Source organism: Felis catus, chromosome B1 (genome assembly GCF_018350175.1).
Source record: "Felis catus isolate Fca126 chromosome B1, F.catus_Fca126_mat1.0, whole genome shotgun sequence".
Taxonomy (NCBI): Eukaryota; Metazoa; Chordata; class Mammalia; order Carnivora; family Felidae; genus Felis; species Felis catus.
The window spans coordinates 163,668,862-163,681,401 of NC_058371.1; the positions used below are offsets into that span (position 1 = coordinate 163,668,862).

Sequence of the window (12,540 nt, forward strand, 5' to 3'; positions counted from 1 at the left end):
GCCAATCAGCGATATTCTTATTCCAGTGACCTCAATTTCATGGCTGAAGTACAACCAATCCATAAACATTCCTACTTCTGAAAAACTGGCCAATCCCTGAACGTCGTGTGTTCCTAGAACTCGATAAAATTCGCAGGAGAGGGCCACCAATAACCCTATCAGAGACCCAAACAGCACACACAGGGCTGCCGTGCCTCAACTTTCCTCGTGGCAAACTTTTCTCTACACCACGTGGCCCCCTCAGCAAATTGTTGGAGGTGGACACATCCGAGTTGAATCCTCACTCTCCCCACCTTCCAGCCACGTGACTTAGCACAAGTTACGTAAACATTCTGAACCTCCATTTCTTCCACGTTTCCCATGACGGTTGAAAGGTGTCTCAGGAGGTGAGCATAAAGCATGTTGCCTGGCTGGCCGTCTTCTCTTCTGAAAGGAGCTAAATGATGCCAGTAAGCCACCAACTGGCCTTCCTGTCTTCATCCTTCAGATCCATCACAGCTTGCTAGCAATCAACTCTCAAAACAAAGTCCATGAATATACGCATGATATTCAGCGTCTTAAGTAACAAAGATGATTGTGTTGAACCAGAAAATCTAATTGTTTTCTGGTTCCCTCTCATGAGCCTGTCACCTACAATGTCATCTCATAGTGGTCAGAATTCAAAAAGTACTCTGCCTAAAAGACCCATAAAAGTCTATTCCCTTACACCCCCCGATTTCCACGTTGGAGCAAGGGGCAGGGGGGGGGTGGTTGTGGGTGCCTTCTAGCAGCCTGTTCTTTTAACAGGGAGGGTGGAGGTGGGGTAGGGGGAGACCCAACTGCTTAGCTGCAAAGATTCTGACAGACTCCACAAAAGAACATGCTGTATGAAGACTGACTCAATTCTGATGACGCGGAGAAAGCACAGGCTCTCTGCTAGCCTGCGTGTTCTCCCTGCTACTGAGGCTTGGCTCTCTGAAAATCTGTTAGCAGGCGAACTCCCCGCTTTCCGAGCACTTGTCCATACCTTGGTCCCGCTTGCCCCACTGCTCCCCACGGAGGTTCTCCTCCCCTAAGTCCCTCTGCCGTATTGTCAGACCCTTCTCATCTCCCAGCATCTCAGCTTCCCACTCCCCATGCTGAACCTCGGGGGTCTTCCTCCCAGGAGTGTCCTCCCTTCTATGGAAAATGCCTAGTGGCTGGGCCCCGGGGAAGGATACTCTTGGAAAACTGACCCTCCCATGCCCCTCCTGTGGAGAGCGGGCTGGGGTGCTCTGCACCAGTTTCCTCCATCTGCTGAGTGGGCAGGCTCAGGGCCGATCTCCAGAAGATGGCAGAGGCCTACACCCTCTGTAAGAGGGCAAAGGGAGCATCTCACACCTGCTAGAAGCCTCACACTGTGAGCGAGTTTTCCACTCTAGTCAGCCTTCCCCAGAGTGAACTTTGGGACTCTGGGAAGGTGTGCCTCCGCCAGGAAACACGTTTGACTGTCCCCCTGCTTGATTGTAGCTGCCTCGGTACATTCCTTATCATTTGTCAGGAGACACTTCTTCTGTTGGCATCTTTTCATCAGTTGTATTGCTACCTCTTGGTGACAACCACAAACTCCTGTCCTGAAAAGCCTAATCTAATGCCGCCCCTATTGCTATCTTTGCATACACGACTAGATGCCCCCCGAGAGCTCTCCTCGGCCGAGTCCCCATCTATCCCTATAATGCCCTACTCTCCAGAGGAACTCTAGGCTCCGACTGAGCTGGTGTCTTTCTCATCTACCATTTATTTGTAAGTGGCTGATGCCACTTACAGCCAATGGGCACAAGACCCCCAGGTCCTTTCCAATTCTTCAGTCTGGTGATTTTCTATTTACTCCAGTCCCCACTCTGCACTTACACGTTAATGCCCATGTTCCCAATTTCACACAGGAGCCCTGCCTAACATATAAAGTTTGTTGATACAATGATTATACTGAGAATCTGAAAATCAACCTTGATTAGAGCAATAAAGGAGGAATAAGAACTTGAAGCGTTTATGAGCACTCTGAGACAAGCAGAATAGGTTGCTAAAATGCACGTATTAATCTATCGGGATCATGTGTGATGGAATCACAACCCTCGTCCAAGTCCCATTCTCAAAATGGAGTGGGTAGGAGCCCCCACGGGCAATGAAGCCGAAACACGTAAGAAGCAAGGAGACATGAAATGCAGTGGCCCTTAATATACTATTGAAAGTTGGCCAACACTTTTTGGTGAATTAGCTCACTGGCTGTGAGTACAGCTGCAGCTCTCCTTTATCATCACATTTATCCCAAGATTTCTAGAAAACGCTAGCTTGAATTTCAGATATTCAAATGTAGGCAATTCTGAGATGTCTCTGGAAAAACACAAACGCTCCTCAGCTTCCTTCCTTCCTGCCCTGGTTCTTCACAACCCACATGCTTCAGGGAGTGATTGCAAAGGAATTTTTTTCGAAGGACTGAATGCACTTCTCCAGGAGAAGAGATTTACATTTTAAATGATGTTTTAAGACATTTCCATTTAATTACTACAGACAATTTCTGTTTTTCGGTCTCCAATTATTATTCTCAGCATAGTCTACTTACTCACCATAATTTCTAAGCAAGTACTTGGACACACGGGATGATTTTATTTTTTGTTATGGCAATTGAAGATAAACGTTAGGAACGAATTCGGGGGGAGGGGGAACCCAAACTATTTTTTGCTGAATGGGCCGAAAGTGGTAAAAGTGGTCTATTTTGGATTATCTTCTGCCCTAAATGCTTAGATAAGTAGACAGGGCCAGCGAGCTTGATGTGTTCTTTCCTTACGTGATAGGTTTGTTTCCTCCCTAGCTGTAACTAAGTTCCACTGGCAATTCTTCTCTAAAGGAATCACATGAAAGCTTTTCTCTCACCTTCTGCCTGAAAGTTATTCTTCACACTAAGATTTGGGGATAACGTTCAAACGAGTCATATAGGATGATGTAATGCATACTGCACCACAGAGAACACGTCCTGCCTCCCTGTTGGTTCAAAGAAAGCAAGAAAGGTGCTGTCCAGAAGTAGCTAATTCTCTTCCTCACTTCTGTAGCCCTGGGGTGGACTCAGTGACCTTCCGTCTTTTCCTGTGGGTGTTTGTCATTTTTCAGTTCACTTTCCTCTTCATCCCATTATTGCAAAAAGTGGTCTTTAAAAATGCTCTTCCTTTGAAGCAAACTTCCTATAAACTTTTTTTTAATTTTTATTTCTTGAAGTTTATTCATTTTTGAGAGGGGGGTGGGAAGGGACAGAGAGAGAGAGAGAGAGAGAGAGAGAGAGACATAGAATCCGAAGCAGGCTCCAGGCTCTGAGCTGTCAGCACAGAGCCCAATGCAGGGCTCGAACTCATGAACTGCGAGATCACGCTCTGAGCCGAAGTTGGGCGTTTAACCGAATGAGCCACCCAGGTGCCCCCTGTAACCCTTCTTCCTTCGGAAGTCTGCTGCAACGCACCTCAGCTGGGTGTTTTGTCTTGAGCAGGCATTAGTGATTTATTCTCTCCCCAGTCTACCCTGTTTGTTACATTGCTGGAGAACTTTATTTCAATTCCTCTGAATTTTTTTAAATGTTTATTTTTGAGAGAGAGAGAGAGAGAGAGAGAGAGAGAGAGAGAGAGAGAGAGAGGAGAGGCAGAGACAGAGAGAATCCCAAACAAGCTCCATGCTGCCAGGGCAGTCCGACGTGGGGCTCAATCTCACGAATGAGATTGTGTGTGACCTGAGCCGAAATCAAGAGTTGGACACTTAACCGACTGAGCCACCCAGGCACCCCTCAAGTCCTGTGAATTTTCGTATAGACTAGTATTGCCCAGAGAAACACATCTCATATTCCTATTTTGTAGCACTGGATGAAGCAGACTGTGGTTTTCTGCTGTTTGCTGTATCCCAGGTTGGGTCCTCGGTCCTAACACTGGCCACCTCCCACTCCTTACTATCCATATCGAATTAAGCTCTTCCATTCATTCCACCCACCGCCTTTGTAGGTGTCTGCAAGAGTATCTTCTTGATTTGATCCTCAGCTTTTGGTCCAGATTATCGTTGAAACACCATCGACAGCACCAGTTCAAACAGAGTACGTCTGGATTCTGTATGATAGGAATCTTGCCTTCGACCTCCGGTCTTGCTTTCAAGCTTCTGGGAGTCTTAAAGTCTGGATCAGTCCTTGAGGATCTTCTCATCTTTACGTGAGGTTTCTTAGCTCCTGGCAATTCTCTGCCAAGTGCCAACTGCGTGACTTGCTTCCTTCCGCGTACATTTTCTGGGCACCCACTCCGGGCCAGAGGTCCTGCCATCAGGGAGCGGATATTCTAACGTGAGACACTTTCAGAGAGCGGTAACCAGGACTGACACACGCTAGAGACTAACCGCACGGTAGCGCTGGAGGCAGTAAAAGTGGTCATTTCCGTCCGGCTCTGGCACATAGTAGACACTCCGTTACCCGCTCGGTATTTTAGAAATATATAACCATGCGGTTGTAGATCTTCTTATCACAGTTTGGCTGAGGAGCGTTTGTACTGTATCTGGAACCGTTCTAGCTTAAAAGAGACCAAAGAGGAATGACAGCCAGATGCAGCGCTTTCCTCCAGATTACGAAAACAAAATTGCTATCAAGGCCAATATCGGTACAAACAGAGATTTTAATCTGTGCTGTGTATCAGGTAATAGTCTTGGATCAATGTGACATTTCTGGAGTGTGATCACTGTACTGCGGTTATAAAAATGTCCCTGTTTCAAAATTTGAGGTCTGGAGCTTCATAATGTAATTTACTCTCAAGCTCAGAAACAAGCGTACCTATCCACAGAGAAGGGCGTATGCACGCGTGTGTGTGTGCGTGCGCACACACCCACACACTCGGTGGTACAGAAAAGGTGGCAAAATGCTAACGAGCAGAAATTCTGGGTGACAGGTATATGGATGGGTGTTCACTGTATTCTTCCGTTTTTTTTTTCTGTAGCTTTGAAATTCTTTAATATAAGGAATTGGCTGGGGGGGGGGGGGGCGGGGAGAGGAGAAAATAAAAGATAAAAATACTCTGGAACTACCTTCAGTGGTTTTTGAAGCAAAAGCCCGGGAAGTGAAGAAAGAATTGACAAGTCAGTTCTGAAACCAAACACAAATACTTTTTATTTATGGGATATCATTTTACATCAATTCCATGAAAACCTAAAACCAGTTTGCTGTACTCAAGTTAGGTGGCATAACAGTATTGTAGTTAAGCTGGAGTCACAGGACTTGCACGCGTTTATGGATGTAATGCAAATACTGACGACACGAAGCGTTCACAGTTACAGGTTGGCTGCTGTCCACTTAACAGTAACCCCCAAGGGAAAGGATTCTATGATAAAAAGCAACCCATGTTTTGGTCTCATTTACAGACACCCAACGTTTAGTTGGTCAATGAATTCTATACATTTATTATACAACATATGAAAGAATAAAAGATAAGGCTTACAGAGGTATTTTAGCAGTTGTAAGAATAAAAACCAAGGGCACAAACTAACTTGGAAAGCTTTCTGTATAAACTTCAAAAGCACTGTTAAAATGGAGACTTGAGAGGCAACAGATGTCCGTTGTTAAATGAGAATCTAGAGGGGTGTCTGGTCAGATTTTGTAAAAACTTAATTCAGAGTTCATGTTTCAAAAAAGCGGCACGTAACATTACAGTGGGCGTCCATGGCAAATCAAATCATGAAACTTCTGACCTACCAGGAAACACCGAAAAGTTGTGTTCCATGACAACAGAGTATTGCAATGTGTAGTTCAAAACACAGTGGAAAGAGAGAAAAGGTGTAGACAGGTAAGAAAGAAAAACCAGAAGAAGGCACCCTAATTTCTTTAACATTAACCACTAAATAAGTGTCTGATGACTGCTCAATTTTATGTAACTTAGGAACATTTTTAAGAGAAAAGTGTCTTATTACTCATTTGGCCCCTTTTCTGCTCCCTAGAAACAAGTGCTGACTGCATAAAATCAAGAACTGAGGGCAAGCACTCCACAGTCACAGAGGCTTATTTTTCAAGGAAGTTTGAAAATTATTTGGAGTTTCCTAAATATGCAAGATTATCATCACGTTGGAATACCTACTTTCACATTCTGTACCACGAACAGTTTTCACTCGGGTTTTCCGCCCATCATCAAAATGGTCACTATGGATGAAATGTAACGTCTCCCCATAACAATCCTTTTATTTTAGGATTAACTGTGCTTAGTGTTTAAAACATTCTCCAGTTTCTAACAATAACGTTTACAATAACTTTATCTGTGATTCATACTTGTTTAAACAAAACTGTAATTGATCAAATTTAAGAACTGTGGCCATTAAAGTGTGTTTTTGTTTTTTTTAACTTTACAGGATACTTTTGGAAACAAATCAAGCTCTTCGCCAATTCAGACTTGGCGATGGCCAATCGCCACTGGAGTAACAGGCACCCGTTGGAACGGAACCCCTTGCAACACATCAGTCCCAAGAGCTGTGCTTGCCATCAACACCTTCTATGCTTCTCAGGTATTAATTTGTGCAAACTGGTATGAATTTGTAAGGTAGAAGTGAGTCTACAATTCCTAAGCAAGGAATGATCAAGTATGCTGAATCACTACAGAGTTTTTCACACTTCTGGTTTATTTCACAGCAAACCAAACATTTCTATTTGGTAGAAAAAGGAAGTAATTTCACTCTACCATATCATGATTTTGTATATGCACACACACCGTATATACATACAAAATTTCTGTCTTTGGTGGTTCAGTTAGGGAAAAAAATAATATGAAAATCTGAACACTGTTTGCAAATAAACTGTGAAATAGTGGTCAAGAGTAGCGTCGTCTGTGTGCTTTACTCATTTAATGCCATTTAAAGGTTCACATTTAATCCAAAAGATTTTTTTGGCCAGATTTTGAAATAACCCAAACCTCTTCCAATCATTATTTAATCATGGATCCTGCTCACATCTATAGGATTCATTTGTTCAAATGCACCATTAGCTTTTTACTTGGTTTATATCATTAGACTTTTACGTTTTCACAAAACTTTAGGGACTAAATCAGGCATTCAATAGCACCAGTTAGTTGAGGGGAAACATGTTACCTAAAAATTTCCTCAAGAAGGGTAAGGCAAGGGTGGGGGGGGGGGGGCAAAAAAAAAAAGACACAGCATACAAACCCCCAAATACCGTCCTGTTTACTCTTGTTTCCTCATCCACATAAATAATGGCTATCACCTTTCTGTACAAATTACCCAGGTAATGAATGACGAGTGGCCCCTCCAGGAAAGGTCCTACTGCGTAATAAAGTTAGCTCAATGCTGGTGGTTTCGTGTCCACTGCCTGCAATGGACATTCTGCCAGGGAAAGCCTAGCATGAGAGAAACAAAACGAAACGGAACGAAACCTCTCGCTTACAGTAGAGTTCTTTTTCCAGAAAACTAGAAAATTAGACACCGTGAAAGCTTAACTGAAAATCCAAACCACAACTAAAAGTGCTCTGCGGTGACAAACTGCCAGCGAACCATTCGGCTTCCACGGAGGAGGCGAAATCAAGGTTACTTCGAATGGCACGGGAAGCATCGGCAGACCCAACACTGACTAGGAGAATGCAAAAGGAGAAACAGAACCGCTAAAGGAAGTTTACGAGAGTTTCAAGCTCTTTTCAAAACGTGCGATTTTCATTTGTTCACGTGTACCTATATTCGAACTACTCCGGCTTTAACCTCAGAGGATAAAATCCTACACCTCGCATGGTGGAAAGGCTTGTGGCATGGTGCGTGTCTGTATGTTCAAGTAATTAGAACTTCCGTCGTTTAAAAGCGCTCATATTTAAGTAAACCAAATTATATTTGGTATATGCCTCTGAAAATGTATGACTCCCACCTGCTTCACGAAAGTTGGCCTCTTAAACAAGAAGGTTAATTCAGGTAACATTGGCTTGTGGTAACAGTTGTTCTCTCTTGTTTTCTGAAATGCTACATTTGAGACCAAATAAAGTAGAATTGGTTCGTCTGAAAAAAGGGACTAAGAAATATGCCACAAAAATTATTTTTACAATACAGTTTTGCAGAAATAATCTCTAGGTGAAGCTTTTTCTTTTTATACACATATACAAAATTTAAACAGCAATATACACATCATCACAGTGAGGACGTTGGCAAGTTCACCAATCTGTAGTGTAAATACAAACCGCAAAGCAGCCCTCCAAGAGAACAATGCTACACAGCAAGCAGAGCTGACCCGTTCAATAGCAAACACCACAACGTCCCTGCAGAAGGGAGACAGTGCAGAAAAGCAGCATGCGCTTGGATACAAACAGCAATTTATGGCTAATGGTTGACATATCTGTGGTAACAGTGACTCTCTCGCTGCTATGCATAAAGTCCTAGGACATCTGTTTGTCTTTATACCACTCCACAAACTCGTCCAACAAAACTGGCCCTAAAGAGAGAGAGAAAACAACACGGCTATGAGGCTCTTCCTCACAGGGGGGATGGATGTGCGAACGCACGGTGGCGGGGGTGTGAGGGCGCCCAGCGCCGGTACTTACACGCTCCATCTTCGTCGTAGTTGCTGAGGTCAAGGTTAATTGTCCTGCTAAACTCTAGCACATTGCACCACTGGTCTTTGTTAATAACTTTATATTTTGATTGCTGATGGAGGGAAAAGTAATATGAATTACCGACACTCAGAATTAACAAATGGCACGGTTTCAACTGCTGTATGAATCAACATAATCAAGTTCACGAAGGTTAACTCTTTCCACTTGAGGGATGTTAAGCACCAATCTAGGACAAGGATGAGAGAGAGCAAGAGGACTGAAGATGACAATTTGCATTAGAAAAATATTATGAGGGCTCAACACAAAATGACAAGCACATCAAAGAAACGTGATTTTTGTCCCTAGAAGTGAAATTCCTAACCTGCAGAAGTCCTTTTACAAAAAAGAGGTAATTAACCTACTTCACAGAGATACTGCAAGAATTAGAAGAGAGAATTCATGTAAAGTACTTCACTCGGTGCTTGGCAGAAAGCAGGGGCCCGAGAAAGAGCCGCTCCCACGAGTAACGCTGTCCTGAGCGGCACGGCTCACTGCCGGGTGTCAGCACAAAGTACACACAGCAGCGACTTACTCTACGAGAACTTACGAAGTGCTACCAGCGGTCTCAGAGCTAGGTGCTCTGTCCAGCCACTGAAGAAAGTTACTGTTCTAACAATTCAAAACTTGAATCTGATCACGAAAGTAACAAATCAAGGATACCCATGAAGTGGTTTTTCTATTCCTCTTAGACAAGAAATATGCCGCAGGTAGATTTTAAAGTACACGATTCCTGTAGAAAGACTGAAAACTAAAACCCAGATTCAACGGCTTTGGAATCCTAACCACTAAAAATCAGGAACACCGGAAAACAATACAAGTACATCAAAAAGCAAAGAGCTGAGCCAATGGTTTTGAGGATGCAAACACAAGAGAAACTCAAATGAAAGGATCGCTGTGTCCTTTGAAAAGAAAAAAAGCAAACTAATGTAAAAGAGAGAACAAAGCACAGACTACAAGTTGAACTTTCTAAGCAGTGCAAAGCGAACATCGGTCACGGAAACAGTTGAAGATGCTTCTGGAATTGTGCAGTCAGACCTGCCTGCGGCAAGGTCTCTCAGCTAAAACGCACCTCCCACTCAGGCTCAGGCTCCTCAACTCCAAGAACAAGGACCTATTTCTACTCATTTTCCAAAGAAAGCTAACATGTCATGGGATGGCCAGAGAAATTAGAACAGACCATTTGCAGACATGGATTGCCATGTAAACAGACACTTCTCACAGTAAAACTAAAGTTTTTAGACCTGTCTTGAGGAGTCCTGGTTAGGAACATCAAAAGCAATTTTTAGTAACAGTCCTCAAAGAATCGTATCAGCTGGAAGTGTTTCCGGACCCATACAAAAAGTGGGTTGCACAGAAGATTACGGCAGGAGTGAAGCCGGTCAGGGTACGGCCCGAGCTTTCCTCAAGGACTCGGCACCCTCATCCTTTCAAGCAAAGGGCCCCTTTTAAAGGGTTTGGGGCTGGAGGGCAAGAAGGATGCCGTGTAGGACAACCCAAGTAGCTCAAACCTGCATCTCAGATACTCGCAGGTCCTACAGCATCACACAGCATCAAAACCAGCTCCTGAGAACCAGCAGCTCAGCACTTGTGATCATCAACACTTAAAGCAAACAAACAGCGATGGAGTGAAACGCTGGCGTTTTTCTAACGCAGACGTAAAGCAAGTGGAAACTGAGGGGGATGCTGCCAGTGCGCCTAACGCTCAGGTTGGTCTAGGTCCCCAAGTTCCTGGAGAGAAGACAGATCCCTTGTCTATCTAGACGAGACTAGACAACAATGTATCACAAACTTCTTTTAGTAAGAAGGCAGAAGGCTGTTTTTTAACCTTTGCTCGCTCAAAGTGGAAATTCATCTAGAGCCACAAAAGAACGTGAATCTTGCTCATGCAGAGTAGGAAATCCTGACAGAAGTAAAGCTTTCCGAGCGGGGCGAGAGGAAGGAAAGGACAGAGCTCCAGCTGTCTCGCTTGCACCTGCGCCGGGGAGCGATGCGACACATGACCCCACACACAGACACGCCCCAAGAAAACGGGTAACTGCTCACGGACAGCAATTACACGTCACCATAATTCCTAAAGGCAGAAAAGTACAACAGACAAAATTACGTGAAATGGTTAAATAAAGTATACTTGGTAGTTCTAAGCAAGCAAACATACATTCCATAAAATAGCAATTTGGTACCTCTAAGAATTGGTGAAAAACTGGAAAAAGGGGCCAGATTTTTCCTAATAACAGTCCCAACATGCACTTGGCAGTGTTTATGTCTAGGCTGCGCTGGTCCTTTTCCTGTTTAACAAACAAAAACAAGGATGAGCCAGATGCCCCCAAATAATAAATTCCAATAATCCAAATTTCTATTTCACTTCGACACAAAATTAGTTAACAGCTCATTTATCATACACCATAAAAACCCTGAACCAAGACTAAGGGAGGGGGGAGGGGAGGCAGTCAAACGCAACGGAGGGCTTAATCGTTTGGGTAGCGTACCAATTTACCACAGGAAATTCATGTCAGCTGAGTGATCGCCCTAATGCAAAGTGGATCAGTTATGTAGTAACAATACCGATGATTATTTCATGGGATAAAGAAAAAGCTACAACTCAATCACTCGCCATTTGACATTTCTGATGATCATCCAAATCGTTAGTATTGACCCCAAAGCCCGTGACTTAACTGAACGGAATTTAAGGGTTTCGGTTTCCATGCTTAGGAATCAGGTTTCCTTAATAAAAACCATTTTTTCCAAAAATTTCATTTCATTGGTAAATGTTTTTCTTGTACCTAAACATGCTCGAATTAAATTCAACTCATAATAAATGCTGGGGCTCTGGGGATTCTAAGAGGACGAATGCATCCCCCTACTCTGCGGGAAAACAGTCTAACCTATTACAGTCCTTCTTACCTTGGATTTATTAGATGTGAGATCTCTTAGCAGAATACACCTAACTAGTAGCCCCGTGAAAAACAACATTTTGTAAGGAAACCAGAAGAGAAATATTACATAAACCTGAATATGGGCAGATTAAGCTCAAATTCACTGATATTTGCAATTAGGATCCTCCTCTCTCACTGTCCCCTTCTGTACAAGTTTCCATTCCGGAACTACAAGTGGGCACTTTCTATGCAAAGGGACAAAGGACCTGGGACCATAAGCAGTAACCTCACACATCCAAAGCTAGCCTCCCTGTGATATTTTAACTACCGTGGCAATTTGCAGAAGTACTTTTCTACAAAGGGAGAAAGTGCCTGGCTATCTCACTCGGGGTGGACTCTAAACGTTCGCCAAATTAACAGACGATGCTGTGACCACCACTGTCAGCCACACATGCAGCCACACATACCTTCCGATAAAATAAATTGTTACCTCAAGGACTTAATGCTGAAATGCTCTTTAGTACACAGAGAATTTCTGGCCATGACACCGGATTTAGAAGTAAAGGACTAAAACAATACAGCAAATGTGAGGGCCTCACTCAACAACAGCAAACAAGGTAGATGCAGATACAGGAAGATGTGCAACGGGGTCTGTCTTTCGGTCCCGGTCATAAAGCGTAACGACCGTTCTCGTACAGACTGGGTCAGATGGCTCCAAGTCACCCCTCTCTGTTACAGGCCACACAACTGAGTCTGAGGATGGCGGGGGCCCAATTCCACAGTTCAATGCCAACAGGTGGGACCTCCTTTCCACGGCGTTCTCTGCCTGTCTCCCGGCCATGCATACGGGTCTTGCTCAGGGCTGCGGTACTCACTCCCACGGAGAGGAAGACAGTAGAAAAGGTGCTCCCGAGATTGCCCACCTTTTGCCCACCACCTCATTGGTTTGTTGCATTTCGGGGGTTCATACTTCTGTGATGCACTGTGCAAGCAAATGGAAAACTTCCTCTTACCCTGTAACATAGGTGTGGCAGACAGCAACGGCACACCACGCTATAAAGCAATCCACA

The 12,540-nt window shown here is 43.9% G+C and overlaps 1 protein-coding gene across 8 annotated transcripts in view; it reads right to left on the reverse strand.

The window, feature by feature from the left end:
* Window positions 1-5,111: 5,111 nt before the first annotated feature.
* DCUN1D4 (defective in cullin neddylation 1 domain containing 4) overlaps window positions 5,112-12,540 on the reverse strand; it is an 87,196-nt gene continuing 79,767 nt past the window's right edge. For 7 of the 8 annotated variants that reach the window (XM_019829511.3, XM_023253117.2, XM_023253121.2 and 4 more), the window contains 3 exons: window positions 10,778-10,882; window positions 8,547-8,649; window positions 5,112-8,437 (listed from right to left, as the gene is read on the reverse strand). In XM_019829511.3, the coding sequence (XP_019685070.1) occupies window positions 8,382-8,437; window positions 8,547-8,649; window positions 10,778-10,882 (264 nt within the window). In that variant the 3' untranslated portion in view covers window positions 5,112-8,381. The remainder of the gene's footprint in view (window positions 8,438-8,546; window positions 8,650-10,777; window positions 10,883-12,540) is intronic. The other variant, XM_045056391.1, reaches the window with a different exon arrangement.